Source organism: Poecilia latipinna, unplaced genomic scaffold (genome assembly GCF_001443285.1).
Source record: "Poecilia latipinna isolate Pla-1442-1.1 unplaced genomic scaffold, P_latipinna-1.0 Scaffold390, whole genome shotgun sequence".
NCBI lineage: Eukaryota > Metazoa > Chordata > Actinopteri > Cyprinodontiformes > Poeciliidae > Poecilia > Poecilia latipinna.
The window spans coordinates 173,681-197,369 of record NW_015113006.1 but is presented as its reverse complement, the minus strand read 5'-3'; the positions used below and the strand labels follow the sequence as shown (position 1 = coordinate 197,369).

The window sequence follows — 23,689 nt, the reverse complement described above, 5'->3', positions numbered from 1 at the left end:
AATCATCCTCATGTAAATCCTCTCTGCTGCAACTGCTGTAAAAAGTTTAAAATGGAGACGAACAGCGTGGCTGGTATGACCTAAGCAGCTGTATCTGTGTGTCCCTTGGAGGATGTAAATGATTACTCTTTGAACTCTGAGATTTCCATAAACTTGTCAACAGAAAAACCTTGTAGATCTTGTGCATGGTGTGCTCTGCCATCAGAAAAACATTGTTGAGTTTCTGCCCGGCGACTGTTTTGTGATTGGTTGCTTCTGGTCTGGTTCGCTGCATTTCTGCAGATGTTAATAGCGGCTAAGGAAGGAGGTGGAGGAGACCGATGTTTTCATAGATTATCTGTTTCATAACAAACTGTCATGACATGGTGACAGCTTTAACAAATATGAAAAACAAACGTAGATTTAATTGAGTTTTTTCTACCGCAGTAAATTGTTTTATGCTGTTAATGAGTGAAAATCTCCATCTTGATCAAAAGAAAACACATTTTTTTGATTTTCCTAAATCCACACTCGTTTCTTGGTTGGTTCCTGCAGCTGTCAGACGGCCTCCGGGTTTGGGATCTGTCAGCCGGTCAGAGCCACTCCCTGCTCCTGGCGGACGGCGACTGCGTCCAGCCGGTCCTGTTGTACTGCGGCCAGCAGAGCGAGTCGGCTCACGGCGAGAAGCTGCAGAGTCAGAGCTCCCCCCTCAAAACAAAGAGTTGCACGGAGAGACCTACGCTGCTGCCCTTCTGCATCGAGGTTCGTGGATTCAACGCACAACTCCAGGCTGTTATGGGTGGAGCGTTTTTCCAGTCGGGCCACTGAATGTGTATGGAGGAGGAATGAACTTAGAAGTCAGGAATACATGAGAAAACTGCAGAAACATTTGGAATAAAATGTGTTCGATACAGAACTCGTATATTCAGTGTTTTTGTTTCAAGTCTAATCTTTAAATAAAAACATCTGGGTCTAATTTTTTTAAAATCTACAGTCGATCTGTTTTGGCTTCATTTTTGTTCACTGAATACTCAAAGTGACAACAATCTGGTATCATAAAGTATTTCCTTCTTTGTTATGTCTGCAACTAACAATTACTTTAGTTATTGATTAGTCTGACTAATCAGTCAGAATTTTAAAAAAGGTACGATCTGCAGGTTTTTCATTTAAACTCTTAAGTCTTTCTTATACTCAATTAGAAATACATTAAAAATGCAAATAAATAATTTTTATAAATAAGATTTTTTTTTTTTCCTGAAATGCAATAATTTCTGCTGGGCTAACGTTAAGGCAGTGTGAGGCTGATCTGCTTTTAATAATTGGCAGGATTTGAACCAGGTGAAGCTAAAACTTTGTTACTTGAAGAGTTTTTGCCCAAACGTATTTATAGACAAATATCTTTTTTCATCTTAAATACAAAATGTAAATGTTTTTGTACAGTTTTGACTGAATTACAGCTCTGAGTGTGTTGTTGTTTTAGCAGATTGCCTTTTTTCGAGTCTTTACTTCCGTTAATAATTAATAAATTATTTATTTTTCTTCTTTTTAATTTATGTTTGTTGCTATTGTTTGTTTTCTTATCCAGTTATTTATTTTGTAGATCAATAAATTTGTTAGTCTGTAATATAAACAAAAGATGATCATTTCATAATCAATTAATCACAGTTAATCCGATTAATTGTTTAATCTCTAGTCTGCATACTCCTTGGTCTGTCTTTGTGCAGATGAGTTACATCAGCAACGTGAGCGGCGGCGGCCGGCTCTGTGCGGCGCTGATGGATCACAACGTGATGGGTTTCATCGCGGCCATCCACGACCTGGCGTCCAGAGAGAGGCAGTTCTCCTGCTGGATGAACGACGTCCGGAGGGTCGTCATCGCTCCGCTGCGTAAAAAGGGTGCGGCGCTCTGCTGCTTCAATCAGAGCCCAAACCCAGGAACAGCAGAGGATTTGATGTGATTTATGTCCCACAGAGACGGCGTGTCAGACGTTGGGGGATCCATGCACGCACCTCTTCTTTGCACTTTGCGATAGTTTTATTCAGCTGAGCAAGCTGATCGGTCGACACGCCACGGCGCTTAGCTACTTCCTGCAAAACGCCCAGAGCCGTGATGTAACTTCCTTTCCCCTGCTGACACACTCTGAACTTTTCCTGGAGACGTATAAAAAGTAAGGATTTTATTAAGCCTAACTGATGAACAAATGCTGACTTTACTGCTAGTTTCATTTTCTATTTAGTGTTTATGCAGTCACTGATCACACAGACAGAAAAATAAATAAGTTTTAAAGGGGATACGTTATGCTAAATTCCCATTTTGCATGTTTTTATGCTGCTTTTAAAAACAACCAAAGCTCTTAAAACAACACCAACCAGTTTTAGGTTTATAGGTTTTTGGAGTCTGGAAAATGAGACAATTCCAAAACCTCCCAAATGTTGAGTCACATTCAATAGTCGCTATGCCGTTACCTAGCAACCCCAGCCTAGCCCAGCCCCGTTACTTAGCAACCCAAGCGGAACTCCAGCACTTTTGGTCAGCTGGTTTTACAATTATATGTGCTGTACAATGGCTGCTGGAAAAGACAAGTGCTTTGTTGTTGACTTACCATACAGAAACCACTTGCTGCATTCCTGTTGGTTGTACAGGAGGCTCCACTTCTGTTTTCAAAGCAAATATGCAAATATATTATACAAATAATGTATATTTGCTCATCTGTTTGCAGCCATTTTCATGCGAGTGTAAACTTTGATTTTGGGGGCGTGGCTTACTTGGATTTAAAGTGACAAGCGCCCCTAAAACAGGAGCTCACCAGAGCCAAAACTGACCAAATTAAGATGTCATTATCTAAGAATGATTTTGTGCAAAAAATGTGATGAACATGTTTCGTTCAACCCACAGACCTAGCCTAACCTCACAGTAAAATTTTACACATCTTTAGCCAAGGATCCAGTAATTATAGTTAAATAAATACCTTTAATTTAAAATTGGATAAAATTCATCCCTTAGTGTGCTCTGCTCCCTCCATCTGTTTTGCTAATCAACATGAAATCTGTCTCTGTGCCTTTAGGTATTGTTCTGCAGTCGGCGACTTTCAAGTAATGGGTGGATTCCAGTCACTTCATAAACTCTCACTGTAGGCCTTTTTTTTACGTTAACTGTTTTCATGGGAGGAGTCCAACTTCCCCTGCTTGCCTTGCTGAAAACACTCTGAATCTTCTCTTTGTTTAACCAGAATTTGCTAAAAAAAATCTACTATTGCTGATTGTTTCTGATGCTGTAAAAACATGAAGTTGTTGTGTTTCTCCCTGCAGGGAGTGCTTGTGCGGCCAGCAGGCTGTTCTCTCCCAGCTGTGTGGATCAGACCAGTCTGTCAGCAAGGAGTTTGATCTGGTTTCAATGTTCTACCAGCCTCTGCAGCAGCTCCACCATTACAGCAGAGTCCTGCTCAAAATGGCTACATGCTATGACGTGGTGAGCACAAACTCAGTTTCACTCACTTTTACTACTTATTTTTATTATTCTTTCAGTTTTATGTTTCAGCTTTCCCCCATAATTCAGTAACTACAGATTTATTTACTGTAAGGTGTGTTGAAAGCCTGTTTCTCTCCCCAGCTCACTGAGGAGTATCAGTCTCTGCAGCAGGGCTGCAGTCACTACGACGCTCTCTCTTTGTCTCTCCTGAGGAAGAAGAAGGAGGCTGAAACCACACAGCTGTTCTGGAAAACTCATTCTGGCAAAACTACTGTGAGAACAACGCCTTATCAGTGACCCCCTTTTTCCTTGTCTGCTTTTGTTGGGAGTAGATATAACTCTTTGGAAACTTGTTCTGCTGAAGAGATTATTCCAAAACACTCAATATTTTTTGTTTATTTATTTTGTTTATTTACTATTTTCTGTAAGGATGACTGTTTATCTGCAGGTTAATTCACGTGATAATTAACTTTGTCACTTTTTTGCATCATATAGAAAACAAATTACGTTTCTCTTATCCATTTAAATTGAACCTATTATGCAAATCTCAAGTTGTGCACATTCCCATACTTTGTTGTTTTGGTTTCAACTGCTTCCAAAAACAGTCAAAACATCCAGCAGTAACTTAATGGTTTTTTGGTGTTTTGGAAAACACACAAAAAAAACAAAAACATTTTTGGTGTTTTCCAAAAATGTTCCAAAAACCTGTATATTTTACAGCTTTACAATGGCTGCTGGAAAAGACAAGTGTGATTTGTGTTGTTAACTTACCAGAAGCCACTTGTTGCATTCTAGTTGGTTGGGCAGGAGGCTCTACTTCTGCTTTTCAAAGACGTACAGCATTTCAGAAAAAGAGCATCACACATCTGTGGTAGTTTGATCGTCTAGGTCTGCCTTAGCCAACAGGTGAATGTTTGTTTTTCAGGAGAGTCTACGTCTGCCACAGCGCCGTGTCATTTGTGAGAGCAGCAACAGATCTCTGACTCCTCAGTTCGCCGGCCGCTTCTCCAATCACTGGTTTATCCTGTTCAACGACATCCTGGTGCACACACAGGTACCCAAATTAAATGCCTATAAGTTGCTTCTATAAATCAGAATGCATTTATTGCCAGAACGTTTTGCTCATTTAAGGTTTAGAAACAGGGCGGTGTGTTTGTAGCTGACATTTCCAGTCGTCCTCCATTGTCTTTACACGTCTTCATTGTGTCTTTCGTTCACTCAGGGGTCTCTTCCCTCTCAGAGCTTTGTAAGTATGATAAAGGAGCATCTTAGTTTGACGTCCCACCCACCAGTTTTTGCTGCATCCAGTTTCCACTCTGAAGGTTCAGATACGGGGCATTCAATAAATGTGAGCACTGGGCGTCGTAAAGTTTGCAAAAAGGTTTTCCAGACGGCTGTATTTGAAGGTTTCAGGTTTATTTTTGAAAGTTGGACAATAGATATTGGTGAAAATTTACATTTAAATACATAATATTATCAGGAAGTGGCTAATTTCCATCTCTAGTCGACATTTTCAGCATTTTCATTTGGTGGTGTCGGATTCACCTAATTTAAATAACCACATCTGAAAAAAATCACCTTGTTTTATAATTGTGGGGTTTTATTTTTCTCAGTCTATACCAATGTGAGTTGAATTATGTTATCGTACCACTACTAAATCTTGTTTTTTCTGCGTGACGTCCAGTGCTCACGTTTGTTTTCTGCATGTTTACTCAGTGGTGATAAACGGGGGTCTTTGTGCTCATTTGGGTTTAATGTCTGCAGCGATCCACTCTGAGAGCTGGCCCACTATCATTCAGAGGGAAACTAAACTAATCTGACCAACTCCAAACAACGAGGCGTTACTGTTACTTTGGACCGTCGCCTGTGTTTCCCTCTCTGGTTGTTTTCATGTTTTATAGAGACTAACTTTGTCTTCCACTGTCTGGTTTGCTGTGGTGTGTTGATGGAGGAAAATGCTACATTTAGGAACGTTTCCCTTTCCCCCAAAGCTTTATCACCCTAAACTTTCCATTTACTAGCGTTGTTTAAAAGGTTGCTTCTTTTCAAGTGCTGCTCCTATTGTCAGTCATTGATAACCTGTAAATTCAATCAACCTTAGCTAAGAAGACAATACCACCTTCTGCAAACACACCTCCAGAATACAGTGATAAAATGTCTTAAATATAATTAAATAAATGCATATAGATATAGTTTATTATCATTAAAAGTCCTCAAAAACATGCTACATTCACATTTGTCTTAAAGGAGATCAATACTAGGCACAGTCACTGCAGTCTGATAGTTTACTACTAAATTAAAATCCCTCCAGAGTCAGATGAAATGTTAAATTTTATCAGAAGTTTGATTCTTTCAAACTTAAAACCAGGAGGGAAAGCAGGAATGTTGTAAAACAACACAGAGTTTCAAAATGGAGGATTTACTCTTTTTGACCAGAAAGTAAAAATCTTATTTGGAGTTTAAAATTAACAGGAAACATGAACTGTAGAGGAGCTTAAACTGATAACGCTGACTCATGCTGAAAAGGTTTATTAAATTAAAAATGCTTGTTGTCCACAGAGACTTGACCCTTAATGGCTCAGTATAATAAATGTGCCACCTGGTTAGGTTTCTGGTGATACTTTTACAGGAAGTGAAGCTGAGAGGGAAAGTTGTTCTCCCACAGATTAGCTTAGTTCCTGGGAAATAAGTGAAAAAACACACTTTACATCTTCAGTTTGTGCTTCGTTTTGAATCTCAGTTGATTTCACTTCCATCGTTGGCTTTAAATGTGTTTTTCCATCATAAAGAGTCTAATTTACAGTTTTGAAACAGTTTCTTTTATCCAGTTTAAATACAGTCTTATCGCTACAGCTCCTCTCATTGCTACTTTTCCTACAGTTGCAAATTGCTGATTTATTTTCCAGAGCTGTTTCTGAGCAGAAGCACATTTTGTTTGGTGAAACTGAAATTAAGGTTTCTGGGTTTTTTTAATGAAAATTCCCCAATTTGTCTGTTTTTAGAAAAAGCCCTTTCGACGATAACTGACACGTATTTGGTCGTTTTTTGTCAAGTGATTTTGTAATTTCACAGTGAGTAATGTTGCTTAATTTGAGAATTTCAGAAAAGCTGTAATTTCTGTTGCTGCGTTTCTCTGCAGTTCTCCTCATTTCGAATCTATCCCCTGACCTGTCTGTGGGCGAAAACGATTACCGAAGACGGCAGCGGATTGTGAGTTTCTCAAGACGTTCTGACCAGAAATGTGAAGAAAGTAGATAAATGATGATACTGACATTAGCGCTCATTAGTCATTGGGGAAGTTCAGATGACTTTACAGCCAATTATGTGACTATTTCTGTTCAATAATGAAACTAAAACCTTTCAAAAAAGCTACAAAAGAAGAAAACGAATCTTGGTAGAAGCGTTTTTTCATCGGAGGAAGATGAATTAGTTCCTAAAAACTGAACATCCTTCCTGTAATTGCTTTATTATTGCCTTTATAACCACAATCTGCTGTCCTGCAGATGAACTTCTGCACTGCGCAGCGTTTAACGGTCATGTGCAGATGCCATGTCTGCAACATCAGGCCAAATTAACACAACTATTTTTTGATAAGTTTCACACAAAGAACAATCTGCTTATGACGTAACAACACAGCAACAAGTATCTGTGTAAGTGGAGATTGGCCACATTTTAAATTATGCATTTAGGGGGAAAACCTTCTCATATTTATATATTTTGTTGTAAATTTACAGCCAAAGAAAATTGTGTCACATTGTGAAAGACCAGCACAAATGATAGGAAATTAAACCTATTTGCTGCAGTTCAGACTTTACAGAAAATAATTTAGAGGTGTGAGGTAGCCCACCATGATGCAAACTAAAGGCTGCTTTTTCATTTAGTAGGCGATAAACAGAATGTAATTAGTTACATGAATGTAATTCATGTAACTATATTTACTCAGTGCTTTAATCATTGCAGTTTGTGCATTAAAAGCTAAATGTGTGGTAATCACCAACATACATTATTTCAGTATACTGTAATAAATGTGATCATTTTACTTTTGTACATCAAGTATGTTGCTGAAGCTTATTACGTATTAAATGTCAGTCAGGAAGTTGTGATGTTGGGATCGCAGCTATTGACACAAATTCACTCATTACTCAGATTTTACCATTTTTACTCGCCATCGCAACTTTTTTGTAAATCTGACCTGCATTTCCTTTTTTCTGCTGCATGACGACTGAATTTTGACCAATCCTCTTCGCCCTGTCCTAATCTGACTTCCTGTTTCACATCGTCTCTCACAAGCAAAACCTGCAACATCAGACGTGTAAAACTGTAACATTTGACAAAAACTTTTCTTCCAAACAAACCGTAAAGCAGTTAATGTTGGCTAAATAATAAGTAACACTAATATATCGCAATAAGCTTGTTAACAACAATACTAATGTCGTTGTTGTCACCTATTTTACATCCTTTACTATTAGTTAAGGCAGGAATAAACCCAATCCTTTTTCATTTAAATGTAGAAGTTGTGCTCACTGCTGCTTTCCCCTTATTTAAAATAAATCTTCATTGTCACAGTAGAAAGAGGAAAGAGTCAGGGGGAGGCAGCAGCAGAACGAAGGTGCAGGGTCGCCTCAGGTAAAGAGGGATTGTGATCAGAAAAACAGGGGAAGGGAGAGTTATGTGCAGAAATGTCAGCTTTTTAGTAAAACCACATCACAGCAGAAATAAAGTAAAACGTCACAAAATGTAAGCACTGGAATATCCTTCAGGGAAATTAATATTTTATTGTACTTTTCTCAGTTATACGATCAAAATAATATGTCCAGAGGAGAGTTTCACCCTGGTGGCCTCAACGCCTCAGGAAAAGGTACGTTTTTGGTTTATCTTTTTATTATCACTGTAATTGTTTTTTTAAACCAACCCTTACGGCGGTTCTGCATGTTGACCCTCCCGTCTCTCTGTAGAACAAGTGGCTGCGGTCCCTGAACCAGGCGGTGGATCAGGTGCTGGGAGGTGCAGGTCAGGGGTCATCGCCAGGGGTCACGGCTGCAGTGTGCCGCACGGCTTCGTACAAGTTCGTCACAGATGAGCGATTCAGAGACGCTCAGTACAGCGGCAGCTGGATGGCAGGACGAGTCCACGGCAGGTCGGACCGCTGCGGCAAACCCTTACAAACGTCATCAGTGGATTAGTAAAATTAACCTTTTAATAGTAAAAGATCTATAATAAATAATCTCTTTTAATGAAGAGCCATAACTGCTCTGCTGCATCTGTTCATGTGGTGGTATGCATTCTTTAAAAAATGTCTTTAAAGGCTGAAAATATAATATTTTAATGTCACTAATAACCAGACTAATCGTGATTATTTGTAATTAATCAGATTGATCGTGATTAATCAATTCTGGAAATAATTGTCAATTAATTAAGTAACCGATTAATTATTTGGCGTATACAAACTCAATAAAAGGCCAACAGCTGAATGAACGTCTCACTCACAGTAATTAAGCTAAAACTGTTCAAAAAATACATTTGCACTTAAGTTTTATAAAAAGAATTGTCTGCAAATATGATTTTACAAACTAAATCTGTAAACCATGAACAAGATTAGTTTAGTTTTCTCTGAGTTTGAAGTCACAAAGGTTTGATTGTACAGGATTAAAAGACGACTGTGACATCAGTGTAAAAAATTTTAAGCTGCATAAATTCTAAATAAGAGCGATGAAAAGAAGTGGTCCTAAGCCCGGCCCTGGGGGACACCATCAGCTACCTGTAGGTGAAACCATGCTATGTTCTGTGAGATTATTGAAACAGACGAGTCTCTGCTTCTACAAATTGTGACTTTCGTCGTCAAAAGCTTTTGATAAATCGATGAAAATAAACTTTATTTTATATATCATTTTGAGACTTTGTGTAAAAATGTCAAAGAACCTTTTTTATCGTCGTTTACATGAGTTGGTAACGCTTTGAAGTGCTGAAAAGCTGAAAGTGTAATTTGCACATTTTGTTTTCCAGAGGAACCATGAAGTGGCCGGACGGCCGAGTGTACAAGGGAAACTTCAAGGGTGGCCTGGAGGACGGGTCTGTATGAATCTGGACCAGTCGTTCTCAAACTGTGGGGCATTAACTGTGAATTTTAAATCTTCTCTACAAATTAAACCAGATTTTTATCTTTTTTCCCCCCAGTTACGGAGAGTGTGTAATGCCAAACAGAGCGCAGGACAAACCCGACGTGTACCAAGGACAGTGGAAAGAGGGGAAGATCCATGGCTTTGGCAAGTACAAGTCAGTACGGCGTTTTATGGAGCCATTTTTATTCAAACCGAGTCAAAGAAATGTGTTCAGGAACATCAGAACCGTCGGTAACTGGATGCGTCACCAGATCTGTGACGTCTTAACTTAGAGCGCCCCCTTGTGTGTGTTTCGGGTGGCACTAAGGTACGGCAGCGGAGAGGTGTACGACGGCTGTTTCTGTGATGGCCGTCGCCACGGTTACGGCATGCTGAGCGCCGGTAAACTGGCCCGCACGTCTTCAGGCCTTTTCATCGGCCAGTGGGTTCAGGACAAGAAGACGGGGTACGGAGTCCACGATGACATCATGAGGTAAAAATGAAACATTTCTGAACAAAATGTGAGATTAAACACAGAAACACGATCAGATGCTTTATAAAACTATAACTAGGACCAAAGTTATTATAAATAACTGAAACTAATGAAATAAAGAAAACTGAAATTGAGAAAACATTGAAGTAAATAAAAAAGGTTATTAATGAGGAAAAATTATGTTGTGCATTTATGAAACTCAAGCATACTGTTGACTATTATTCATCCAGTCGATTTATATAAAATCACAATACTTAAAAAAGTTCAACAAAAGTATTAAAAAAACACAAAAACAATTAAATAAAACGTAACTTTATTCACATTGGCTTTTTTTCCCCCTAATTTTCCGTCACCATAAAAAATGCCTTAGTCGATGGATTATCATTCTGTAGCAAAGTTTCTGAAACAATTTTTGATCTTTTAGATCTTTGTTAGTTTAAATTAATTTAATGAACCTGCATTAGCAGAGCTGTGGGGTTGAATTAATCTCGTTTTTGTTTCTCAGAGGAGAGAAGTACATGGGCTTCTGGCTGGATGACCAGCGGCACGGCAGCGCTGTGGTCCTCACCCAGTATGGAGTTTATTTTGAAGGGTCATTCAAAGAAAACAAGATGAGTGTAAGAACAGCAAAGGATAACTGTGATTTGTTTTAATGTCAAATATAAGTTATAATCTGTCTGTAATTGAGCAGCCAGATGCATTATAAACCAGACTTGTTACGTTTCTACTGGTTTTAATGGTTTTATCCCTGTAATCAGGGTTCAGGCCTGTTGGTGTCGGACGATGACACGGTTTTTCATGGGGAGTTCAGTGACGACTGGACCGTCAATGGGAAGGTAAAACACACGCCCGCTTTGCTCTGGAGGCTTTCCTCAGATCAACTGATCGCTCTTCTTCTTCTCTGCAGGGGGTTTTGACGCTTGCGAATGGCGACCGTCTGGACGGCCTGTTCAGTGGCGAGTGGAGCGCCGGTTTGAAGGTCGTAGGAACATACGTCAAACCAGCCATGGATGAAAACAAAGAGAAAGATGAGCCACTGTGAGTATTTACTTTACTTCCTCATAGAGATGCAAGCAGTCAATCTACTTACAGTTAATTATCAGTTAAAGATTTATTAGATTAAAATTAGTTCCAATTTAATGACAAAAAAAACAACGTCCGCTTAGATCTTCTGTTAGTGTTGTAGTCTGGCCACCATCCAGCAGAGGGCGCCACTGGCCATCTTAAATGGAGCCAGGGATTAAAGATGGCGGCTGTTCCAGAAAGAGAAACCATACAAACAGAGTCCGGTTAGATACGCAAAATTCACCATTTTGAAGTTTTATTTTGAAATATAAAAGCTGGACAATCATTAAGCTAATAGAACCGCAGGACAGAGCAGCGTCAACATTCAAAAATTCACTGTAACGTTCGTCCGGGCCCCGACGGTGACGTTCGTCCGGGCCCCGACGGCGACGTTCGTCCTGAATGTGTTTGTGTGTCGACAGCCTGGGTCAGTACGCGGTGCCCGCAGCTCAGAGGTGGATCTGTGTGTTTGACGAATGCTGGAGTCGACTCGGCTGTGACGGCGCCGGCAATGGAGAGCGGACCGCAGCCTGGGACAACATCGCCGTTACCATAACAACGGCTCGACGGCAGAGGTAGGCGCACAAACCGCAAGACCAAGGAAACGTTTATCAGTAAGTCAGGGTTCCTGCAGAATCTAGAATTTGTTTTTTTCCTAACTTTAACCTCTGCTTTGTTTACTAAATCTTCCATCTATCTTTATATTAACCTAAACCAGCGTTCTGCAACTTTAACAACCCAAAGAGCCAATTTTCCCCTAAATCCAGCAAAAATAAAACTTCTTTAAAGCCAAAACTTTTCTAAAAATTGCAACTTATAATTTTCGATAAATGTCAACCATAAGAAGTTTACTGTCATTTTTTTAAAGAAAGGGAATAAAACAAGCTTCATTCGTGAAACCTGATTATTAGTGACACTTAGCTGTCTGTTATGATCGGATTAAATATGTGTGTGTGTGTGTGTGTGTGTGTAGCCCAGACCTCAGTAAATCTCACACCAAAGTTTTGGAGAGTTTGGAGTTCATCCCTCAGTACGGCGAGGCGGTCACCACTGCAAACTACGACAACATCAGACGATACCTCACTAAGGTCGATTCTCCCACCTGAGCGTTGATCTGTGCAGCTCCTCCACAGGACGGATGAATCATGTGTGTGTGTGACCGTGTCAGGCCTGCGAGACGCCCCACCACCCCCTGGGCTGGCTGGTGGAGACGCTGGTGACGGCGTACAGGATGACATACGTTGGCGTGGGATCGAACCGCCGGCTGCTCCGGCAGGCGGTGCTGGAGCTGCAGGCCTACCTCACTCACCTGTACAGCATCATCAGGTAGATTTATTCACCACCAAGAAGAGGAAGAGAGGGCGGCATATTCCTTTAAGAACCTGTTGAGTTCACATTAAAGGATTCAAAATGGCTGACCCTGATTTAAAGGTGGCCTACTAGGCTTCCTTAAACAGACCAGGATATTAGCATAGATCTATGAGCTACAAAACATGTTGATTTCATTATTTTTACCATATAATTCTGAAATAATGAGGTTATAGTTTGGTCAGTTCTGCTTTTTTTAGTTCTTTTCAGAATGATTTTACAATTTTATGTAGTTTTTTTTTTATGTTTTGAGGCTCTGTCACTTTAAATCTAAATAAGCTGCTGCTGGCCATGCCCCCAACTTAAAGTTTACACTTGCAAATGAAAATGGCTGCAAACAAAATGCACAATTATATTACTGTACATCTTTGAGAAGCATTAGTAGAGCCTCCTGCACAACCAAGGAAAATACAATAAGTGGTTTCTGAATGGCAAGTCAACAGCAAAACACTTGTCTTTTCCAGGAGCCATTGTACAACACAGGCAGCAGTAAAATCAGCTCTCTAAATGTGCTGGAGCGCCACTTGGGTTGCTAGGTAACGAGGCACGTGACTCAACAACATCTCATCTTCCAGACACCAAAAAATATTAACTTATTGCTAAAAACAGCTGGATATTTTTTGTTTTTGAGAGCTTATGTTGTTTTTCCAAGCAGTTTAAACCCAAACGGAAGAATAAAAACATTAAATTATGTTTTTAAACAACAGAAATCTGGGCTTTATTTGCTCATCGTGTTGCTTCCAAGGCTGTTGGTTTCACCTCAAACTACAGAACAAAACTGATGATCAAACTTTGGCTGTTTGTTTGCTGCTGTCTGCAGGTTTCTGTTTCCAGGGTTACCAGATGATGGCGGCATCATCCCAGACGCTCCTGACATCAGTCCGTATAAAACCCGACGAAACTCAATCAAAGTGGATCAGGGGTCAGAGTTCACACAGAGGAGGCCGTATGAGGAAACGAGATAAATGTTGAGAGGTCATTTTAAGTCGTGTGTTGTTTTATTTGTCCTTCAGGGTGTTTGTGGTGAGCTGCTCCTCGCTGCTCCTCCCTCTGCTGCTGCCTCGGCTTTACCCGCCCCTCTTCACCCTCTACTGCCTGCAGCAGGAGCAGGAGGAGGCCCTGTACTGGGAGCGCATCCTGCGGCTCAACAAGCAGCCAGACCAGGCGCTCCTCGGCTTCCTGGGAGTTCAGGAGTCAGTCTGCAGCACGCACACACACACGCACACACACACACACACACGCACACACACACACACACAATATACCGCTCTGTCACTCCAGAGCATAAACTGCCTCAAGAAGAAGAAAATCATAAATACAGGGTTGGTAAAGGTGCTTAAAATCCTTGAAAATACTTGAATTCAATTATATGTTTTCAAGGTTTGAAAAGTGCTTGATTTCCGTATAAAGTCCTTGAAAGTGCTTGATATTCAGAACCGGAAATTACTCAAGTCAGAATAAAAAAGTATTTGGTAGAAAGTCTATTTAAACACTCAGTAACTGATTAAAATGATCAATTGTTTGATATTTAAGAATTACATCATCAGACAGATATGAAGTTAAGAGAAAATCTTTGATATTTTAACGACGAAAATGACAACTATTCATATAACAGAAAATAAAATCAGTTTCTTTCAGTAAACATGAATTAAATTTGTGTTTTGCTCTGAGAACAGTCAGGTGTGTGTGAAACATGTTTTAAAGCATAATATTTGTAATATTTTGACTCACTTTGTTCAAGCTGCAGAGTGAAGAATACGACCACAAAAAACATGCATAACAGTAATGCATAATAAAATATCACAGTGAATTGAAACTATTGTTTTTAGCTAATTTTTATTGTCTTTTTTACATAAGTTGGACCTGATTATGTCTCAACCAAACTATGAAAGATATCTGACGTACAGTGAGGAACATGCAGTGTTTTCCTCACATCAGGCATTGAGCAGTTAGCTAACTGCTTTTTGTGGATATTTGTTTTGTTTCCTGTTGTAGGAAGTTTTGGCCTCACTGGATGTCGATTCTGGGGGAGAAAAAGCAGGTCAGGATGTTTTTTATTCAGCTTTTGCAAGTACTCCTTCATACATACATGATTTAAAAACATGTATAATTAAAAAGTAATAACACTGGAGTTTCTTGTTGTGATGTAAAAATGTTTAAAGTCATCTTTGGTCCCTATAAACTGTATTTACTTTGTTTTTTTTACTTTATTTTATGGTGTCTGCAGATCGTTTCCAGCAGTAAAGACGCCTGTTTCATTTCTGCTGTTGAGACTCTTCAACAAATCAGGTGCCACAAAATAAACACAATACAAATAATCGGCTCAGATAAAATCACTGCAGAGGGATTACAACAGGGATGTCCAAACTTTTTCACATATTTTTCCAAAATTGTAAACTTAAAAACAGACAACCTAAAATCAGATAAATGAAGCAGCTGGAGATCTACTGTAGATCCAAGATTTGAAAGGGATTTCTACAAAGGTGTATTTTAAATAGGAAAAAAAAGTAAATTTACACCAAAATCTCTGAAATTTTGAGATTAATCTCAGAAAATTTCTAGAAAAGATTTTCAGAACAAACTTTGACATTTTTGTATAAAATTTCTGGTGTTAATCTAAAAATTCCCGATTTTTTTAAAGCAGCTTTTCAACTTTCCAAACTCATAAATTTCAATGTTTTTTGTGGAATTTTTCTCACATTAATCTCAAAATTTCATTTTTTTTTTTCTAGCAAATCTTTGACTTTTGAAGCTTAGAAATTTCCTCAATTTTTCTAGAAAATTTCAGAACTTTTTGGCAAAAATTTACTTTTTTTTTTTTTTTTTTTTACAATATCATACTGCGCTTGCTATATTTAGTCAGCTTTAAGAGAGGATAAAATCTTAGCTTTTCAGTGAAAGTCTCTTGATTTTAAAATTTGGTTATAAAAAGACGAATACTTCATGTTGTACTTTACATTTTCCTGTGTCAAAATATTATGTTGATAATGATTTTAACACTGATTACAAACTAAAAGTCTCCATCTGCATGTAAAGGCCAAGTTTGTATCATTTATGAATTGCAGTTGGGGCCTCATAGAACCAGTCCAAGGGCCACAAATGGCCCCCGGACCTCACTTTGAACACCCCTGGATTAAAATCCGTATTTAATGAGCATGTTCTCCACGTAGCACCACGTTTACGCCGTCGGACAAACTGTTGGTGATTCAGAAGACATTTGAGGAGCTGACGCTGGAGGTGAAGCCCTTCCTGGCCGGGGACTTCCTGTGGTGCATGGACGACCTGTTCCCCCTCTTCCTCTATGTGGTGCTCAGAGCCAGGTGCAGATTCACCAGCACCGGCAGTCCAGTTCGGATGTTTCTGAGCCATTTCTGTAGCTCACGTTCTTATTTCTGCAGGGTCAGGAACCTGGGAGCTGAAGTCAGCCTGATTGAAGACCTGATGGATCCCAACCTCCAGCACGGAGAGATGGGCCTCATGTTCACCACACTAAAGGTGAGAAAGTCCAACAGTCGTCAAAACACTAAAACACGGATCACACTGGTGCTTGAAGTCCTTGAATTTCAACAGGGTGTATTAAAAGTTTGGAAACTGCTTGAAAGTTCCTGATAGTCAGTGTGCAGTTCTTCAGAGTTCCCAAAAACTATAGCAAAACGTCAACATATTTTTACTCAAGTAGAAGGAAAAAGTACTTGAGAAATTACTCAAGTATGAGTAATAAAAAAGTTTGATTAAAAGTTTACTAATGTACTGAGTAATGGATCAAATTAGCAATCATTTAAAAATCCCATCATCAGACGGACCAAAATATAAAGTTAAGTGGAAATTTTGCTATTTTGAAAATCAAAATTACAATAATTCATTTAAATAACGAATAATAACAAAACCAGGCAAATGAAAATTTTCCAAATCAGTTTCTATCAATAAAAAACAGGAAGCTTTAACAAAAACTGCAAGTGTGTCTCTGTCTGGTGAATTTTTGGTTAAAACATGTTTATTTTTCATTCAGTGGGTAGAAAACACATAATTTTTACTCAAGTAAAAGTAGAAAGTACCAAGTAGTAAAAATACTCCTAAAAGTTTTTTGTTAAAAAAAAAAAAAAAAAAAGTTACTCAAGAAAATGTAACTAGTCCAGGGGTTCTTAACCTGGGTTCAGTCGAACCCCAGGGGTTTGATGAGTCGGTCTCAAGGGTTCGGCGGAGCCTCTGCCGCGGAGGTAAACACAGGTTCTTAACCTTTTATTTTCAGTCGGGTAGTGAACTAGTCACTACCCGACTGCAGTTTTGTAATAAATGTCAACGTTATTTACAGTTGAAACCAGATATTTTCAGACAATTAATAAAGAGAAACATTTTTTTCTCACTGTCTGACGTAAAACAAGATAAATTTTGTCTGTTTTAACTTCAGTCAGAATCACCAAAATTATTTCTATTTGCTAAATGCCAGAAAACATACTTGGAACATTTTTCAGAGATTTATTTGTAGCTCTCTTTGTATATTGTTAAAGCATTTAATTTAATTAGATGCTTAAATACATTGTTTCACACATATGTATAAAACAACGTAAACAATGTTATAGAATTTTATTATTTATTTTGGGTTAAATTATGTTGTTTTTTGGACCAGTCAGGTGGTTAGGGGATGAGAGACTTTCCAAAACATAACATTTTGTTATATTTTAATTTACCTTATCCCTGCTGTAGCATACTATCATGAGGCATCATTAATACCAGTAATAAATTACATAAAGTAGTGAATTGAAACCGTCTTGTTTTAGTTAATTTATATTGTTTTTATCTCCATAGTGTGGTCCTTGAAAACTTACCTTGAAAATGCTTGGAAACTGTTCAAACCCTGATATTATTGCCGTTATTATTGTTCTGTCTGTAGATTTGAACAGGTTAAGGCAGAACTTACATGACTGCATGCCTTCTTGTTTTTCCCATTTTGAGGAGTTACTGAGACCAATGGGCTTCTGTGTCACATCATATTTATGCCCCATGGAAACAGGAACTCATCTGATGCTAATTAAAAAGCTTCAGTTTTTTTTTCTTTATATTCTGGACAAAAACACATTTTTGAGTCACTTTACTCTCCGTAGGCTTGCTTCATCCAGATCCAACAGGAATCCACTACATAACCAATGATTCAGTCCCAGTTTAATGGAGCAGAACCAGTATTATCTCCCAGTTTCCTGCTGCTGGCAGAGAGGTCGGCGTCCGTCCGGCGCTACAGAAAAAGCCGATTTGACCGCCGATCATTCAGGAAGCAACAGTTGGCAGAATGACGCAGCACAGCGTCCCCTGCTGTTGGAACATGGTAACACCTGTTCATATCACTGACGTTCACAATGGAAAAGGAACATTTATTATTCCACAGAAGGGAAATTCATGTGCAACAGCAGAACAAAAAGTTACAAAAGTGTTGAAAATATATAAATGGAAAACAAAAGTAATAGTAATATACTGTACAAAATTACAGATATTGTACTCAGAATCCAAGGGATGTGCATCGTAATGTGCATGCGTACTGAACTTTAAAAAGAAACAGATTGTTTACAGTACAATATATCAGTGAAGAGCAGAAAAACAGAGTAAATTATTGTGCAAATAAATGGCAGTATGTACATAAACATTTCTAGACTTGGATGGTTTTAGAGTCCGACTGCTGCTAGGAGGATTTTTGTTTTAAACATGTTTGATTGTGATTCAAAAGTTGGAGCTGCTGTGTTTCTCTTGTTTTCTCAATTTTTATATTTAAACTTCAGCCAAAAGGAAACGACAACTTAACTTTAAAAACCTGATTTATTCAAACACTTATAAAGTTAATTTAAATGTTTTTCTAACACTTTACTAACACAATTGTCTTGAAAAGAACGTATAGGTTAATAAATACAATGGGATTATTACTACTAGAGCAGCTACGTGCACAGAAAAGGGAATAAATCATGTTTTTACTGTAATTTTTTTGTTTCTATGAGAGAAAATATAAAAAAAAAAATAATGTCAAACTGCTTTGGATGCAGAAATGCAGTTCATTGTCTTATTAAACGCCTGTTTGTGGTTTTCATGAGTGTTTAAAACAACTAACAAACCTTTTCAATGTCTTGTACTGTGTCAGCACTGAACATTAATCACTACTTTTAAAGTTAAATATTTTGTAATATATTTTAATTGGAAAGAAACAAAGATTTAATTAAGATGATTAGAGCCAATGTTCAAATATCAGTTATTTAATCTCAGATGTTATAATGATGCCAGGAAANGTTCNAGAAAGGTATGTTTATATCATCTTTTACGATGAAGCATCAAGGTACTTCTTTTCTCTTGTAGTGAGTGTACTGTAATCATTTATTTATCTAAGAGGTACTTTGATGTTTTTAATCATTATTTTCCTAAAACACTGCTTTTTAAATGCACTCAGAGTAATTCCTGCATCGCAGTGAACATTTCAGTTGCTTTTGTTTTCACAAACTGTAGCACCTTACACATTACCATCCCTTTTCATCACTTGAATGGATCTAAAAGTGATTATTTTTCTAATCAAGTTTGTGTAATTTTTAACTTCATAGCTTTATAAAAGACTGATCATCTGCACTGAATGCTTAGTTTGATGGTTGAATATTTAAAAAAGAATAAAAAAGGGGTAATAAACTTATTTTGGTTCCTGGAATGTGTCCTGACTGATTTGTTTTGTCTTCATTGTCTCTGATTCATGAGTTTTTGGACAATGATCTATAGTTCAGCATTTTCTACGTAACAAAGTATTCGGTATTTTCTCGCCATTTCTCCCTTTATCTACTGTTCAAACACTGAACAATATATCAGCATTTCGTAGTGAAAGCTTTTACAATCATGACGGAGATTTAGAAATCTTTGAACATTTTCATGTTATTGAACAAGCAAACGGTTACGCTTTTCAACGGCTATTCGTATCCTAGCAACACAAGACGGAAGACGAGCAGGAAAACCAGATCCGGTTAAGAACTCTTCAAAATAAAACCCTTCCCGTTTTCAAAATAAGTCGTGCTTGGCACTTAAATGCGTTTTACTGAAGTTTTTTGTAATTATACACAATCGTCACATTCAGTGAATATTCATGTAAATTATTCTTAATATGTAAATAAGCAAGAACGGCAGGAAAATCGGAAGGAAAGAACGAACAACTAAAGGAAACGAATAAAATAAAATGCATTTTAGATAGAAAATTTTAAAGACAGGGATGATTTAAGACTTTTCCACAGTTCTTTCTCACTAAAGAGTGAAGTGGAAGCCTTTATTAAGATTCACAGACTACATATACACACCTCCTTAACATTGTAATATTGTGTGTGTGTAATATATTTTGGAGAATCAATTTACTAATATTTAAAGAGTGTGCCAAGTTAAACTTACGATTACTACACACAGCTGTTTACTTGGACATAAAAAGGTAATATCTCATATTATCTTATATAAATATATATATTTTCACCCTGTGCTTTGCTGTTTTCGTTTGTGAATATGAAGCTTTCAGATTTACTTTATTTAAATCTTAAAATTTTTTAATTTTTTTTTCAGTTTGTCTGCAGATTTTGTCTGAGTAATGGCACCAAATGGACACAGGAGGGAGCCAGTGGTGAAGGTCAGTGTAGTGTTAACATGTTTTATGGTTTGTTGGAGGGACATAATAGTTGTTTATGCAGAAAGTGGATAAAAAGAGAGAATGAACACCTGCAGTGCAAAACACCTGACAGCTTTGTGTTTAGTCTGTGATCAGGCCAGTGACGTGCGGTGAGGTTCTTGGGCGGTGAGGCACTGACTTAATCAAAATCAGATTTACAAATCTAGACCCCCTGCAAGTTATTGTTTGCATAAGAAAATTTTGCGCAGTTCAGTCTGTTGCAGTAGTATAGTTTTAGGCTTAATGTTTATTTTGGGATTATTAATAAGTGATTGCTGTGGTAAGAGAAGAAAACCATAAATATATCGCTGCACTTGACTTTACTGCATGGCTAGCTGCTAGCTCGCTGTTACTGTCTCTTACTCTGCAGATCTGGAGTCACAATTTCTGGGATCATGAGCGCCCCCAGCGATGAGGCAGAAGAGCTGTCTGCCTCACCTTGAATCTGTTCTCTGCCATTTCTGATCGCTCCTCAGCACACGAAACACGATACACACACAGTTGGTGACAAAAACACTGTACATTACATTATATAGATCAGCTAAATTATGGAAAATAAGTTCATATATTAAATGTTTTTTAGCCATTTTATTGCTGGCGTACAGACAGGAGGAGCATGCTCTCAACCGCAGTCCCAGGTGAGGCCCAGCTCGCTGCTGCCTCACAGGCTTCGCTTTTGAGCATTTGAATGGGAAAATGCGAAAATCCAGCGATTTTAAAGAAAAAAAATCATCAGATTTGGTGAAGTTAAATGAAAAATAGGTACTTTGTAGTCCAAACCACAAGGTGAAAATAGCAATATAAATTATTTTATCATTATATATTATTTTTCCATGATGACAGGTGAAGTTCTGCCTCACCTGCGTCCCCTGACCGCACGTCACTGGATCAGGCTGATGCTGACTGTGTTAACTCTGAAAAGCAGATTAATCTGTGAAACTCTGCAGCTCTACTCTGGCTGGCTTCATGTTTGGTTTCTAGTGTAAAACATAAAAAAACAAACAAAAAACTAAATTTGTTTATATAATGGCAGAAAGTAGTTGTGAGATCTGCTTTCATTATGAAGGATTAATTAAAGAATCATGGAATATAATAATTATAAGCAAACACAGTCTAACAAAATAAATTTTTACCAGATATTTGATTCCATACATACGAAGAGGATTAGGGCCAATGAACAAAAATAGGAATTCTGACTTTTTTCCCCTTTGAATTATGTTTTTTTTTTTTTTTCTCAGAATTTTCTAACTTTTCTCATTTTTCTCTGAATTTTTACTTTTTTTCTCAGGACTCTGACTACAATCTGCTGAGATAAAAAGTTGTAATTATTTTTTTATCATTGGCCCTAATCTTCTTCCGTACATTAGACAGTTTGCTCTCTTCAGATTAGACTTGGATTGAGTTTTATAGCAACAAATTCTGGGTGAATTTGGTGAGAATCAAAGAATTTATATTTATATTGCTTCTCTTATAAAAGGCTCTGGGGAGCTTCCTGAAGTGTAAGTTTTAAGAGAAAATCTTTTACTAATTATGGGCGATGATCCAAATGTCCAATGTATTATTCACCAGACACACAAAGAACTTCCCTCCATTGCTATCATCTCAGTCTGCAGACAATCTGTGGTGTGAACTGATTAAATAAGTGTATTAAAACTAAAGATTTATGAAATTGTACTACTGCAATATCAAGAAAAGTATTTATCATATTCATTTTTTTCTTGTAATGTTCTTACAGCATGAAAGTTGTTATTTGGAAAAGTCCGACTTGAGTTTTCAAAATCAGAGGTTATCAGACCTCAGAAAGTCGCCTGTATCTGACAGATAATGGCATAACAAACACCAATTTACTGGTTCATTTACTCTTTCCAGGCTGCGTGACAATTTGTCTGAAGCAGACGTGGTTCAGCGAAACGCGGGAGGATGTCTGCCGTGTTTAGGAAATAACCAAAAGCTGCCGGCTCCTGTTTTGGAAAAATCTGAACAATGGAGACGAGTGGACAGCGACACAAAAACACTTCTGACAAAATAAGATTAAAGGAAAGAAAACAATCGCAGCAGCAATTAGAAGAATTAAGATGAACATTTACTTCTTCAACTGGCTAATTGTGCAACTGTATGTTTGTAAACTGAAAACACTAAAAAAAAGCATTTTTCACATAAATTGTTCTGATTTGTGTTCTGATTTGATCCATTTCGGTTTGTTAGAGTTTAAGACAGAAAATCTGGGATTTTATCTGGCTAAATGGAAATTATATGGTAAAAAGAGACAAAATGAGAGGCAGAAAACTAATAAATGTGGAGTGGCAAATATATACAGCGTAACAGATTAAATCTTATCTTGGTATATTCTCATGAAATGGAAAGATGGATTTTTATCAGTGGAGAAATTTTAATTCCTACTTAATTATATTTTCTAAAATTATGTCTGTATTAATTAAATTTAGAGGAGGAAAACTTCTTAGTACTTTTAAAGATGGATTCCAGATTTATCTTCACCGTGTCTGATTTGTTTTGGTGATATAGAACAGTCCTCACAGTGTTTTCCATCTGGGTGGAAAACTTTCTTTAGCTTCCAGTCAGAGTTTGAACTGCAAATAAACACATCAAAACCCCCCAAAACTCAGGATTTCCATATAAACACCCCAGCTGTTTCTGCTGAGTTTCTCAATAGAAATAATGTTTTACATCTCTGTAAATTGGAATCACAAATTCAAGCTGAAGAACAAGCCCAGAGTATGATAATGTTTTGGTTTTTTTACACTATACAAATATGCATAGATGGGATGAACAACGTCTTTTGCAAGCAGCAGCAAAAAAAAAAATAAAATAAAAAAAATGGTATTGTGATCCAGCATTAATGTTGCTTCAGTAAACTATGTTTGTGTGCGTTCATGTAACTTCCGACTGTTTCATTCCCCCTGAACGCACCATTAGCCTTCTGGTACATGTCAATACTTATCTGCTCCTCTTCCTCACGTCATTAGTCCTGTAATGAAGATCACCGCCTTTAATCTGTGGTGATACATTTACTCGGTTGAATAATAAAACTGAAAAATATGAAGACTAGCCGACATAATTATTCTCATCTTCTTTCACTTCTCTGGGTTTTCTCCCTTGGAACTGTCTCCGGTTGGTTTTCTACCGGCCCAATCAGCGAACAGAAGGAGAAGTCTTGAACGATGACGTCATTTTCCTGCGCTGTTTTGTTCTGTAGTTTTAGCGACGGAGAAAGTTCCGTTCAGTTCAGTTCTTCCAAACGGTTTAACATTAACAGCCGCCATGAATCATTTGTTTTGGAGCTGTAACTACACCAAAAAACTTTGGGACGATATTATGATCCTTATTGTTTCTATTTCCCCACAAACTCTTCACAGTTTTGAAACTGTTATCCTTGGATTTACTGCTTTTGACAAGAAGAACTGGGACTCCTTTTTTGTTATCAACCTTATTATACTTCTTGCTAAATTTTTTATACATAAATGCAAGATTAGCAATAGCAAACCTTTATTCTCTATCTTTATTAAAGAATTGAATATGTACATTAATCTCATTGA

General features: G+C 37.7%; 1 protein-coding gene across 3 annotated transcripts in view; it reads left to right on the top strand.

Annotated features, from left to right (window-relative positions):
• LOC106950296 (alsin-like) overlaps positions 1-19,142 on the top strand; it is a 32,666-nt gene extending 13,524 nt beyond the window's left edge. The window contains exons 15-41 of one of the 3 annotated variants that reach the window (XM_015037052.1): positions 535-741; positions 1,704-1,875; positions 1,952-2,147; positions 3,045-3,110; positions 3,289-3,448; positions 3,590-3,721; positions 4,374-4,502; positions 4,671-4,694; positions 6,588-6,658; positions 8,240-8,306; positions 8,404-8,585; positions 9,452-9,517; positions 9,623-9,721; positions 9,875-10,039; positions 10,545-10,656; positions 10,798-10,875; positions 10,947-11,077; positions 11,527-11,679; positions 12,078-12,192; positions 12,273-12,430; positions 13,293-13,394; positions 13,486-13,665; positions 14,468-14,513; positions 14,700-14,761; positions 15,643-15,792; positions 15,871-15,967; positions 17,575-19,142. In XM_015037052.1, the coding sequence (XP_014892538.1) occupies positions 535-741; positions 1,704-1,875; positions 1,952-2,147; positions 3,045-3,110; positions 3,289-3,448; positions 3,590-3,721; positions 4,374-4,502; positions 4,671-4,694; positions 6,588-6,658; positions 8,240-8,306; positions 8,404-8,585; positions 9,452-9,517; positions 9,623-9,721; positions 9,875-10,039; positions 10,545-10,656; positions 10,798-10,875; positions 10,947-11,077; positions 11,527-11,679; positions 12,078-12,192; positions 12,273-12,430; positions 13,293-13,394; positions 13,486-13,665; positions 14,468-14,513; positions 14,700-14,761; positions 15,643-15,792; positions 15,871-15,967; positions 17,575-17,613 (3,159 nt within the window). In that variant the 3' untranslated portion in view covers positions 17,614-19,142. Of the gene's footprint in view, positions 1-534; positions 742-1,703; positions 1,876-1,951; positions 2,148-3,044; positions 3,111-3,288; positions 3,449-3,589; positions 3,722-4,373; positions 4,503-4,670; positions 4,695-6,587; positions 6,659-8,239; positions 8,307-8,403; positions 8,586-9,451; positions 9,518-9,622; positions 9,722-9,874; positions 10,040-10,544; positions 10,657-10,797; positions 10,876-10,946; positions 11,078-11,526; positions 11,680-12,077; positions 12,193-12,272; positions 12,431-13,292; positions 13,448-13,485; positions 13,666-14,467; positions 14,514-14,699; positions 14,762-15,642; positions 15,793-15,870; positions 15,968-17,574 lie in introns of those variants that run through there. The other 2 variants (XM_015037053.1, XR_001425583.1) reach the window with 2 other exon arrangements.
• Positions 19,143-23,689: the final 4,547 nt, after the last annotated feature.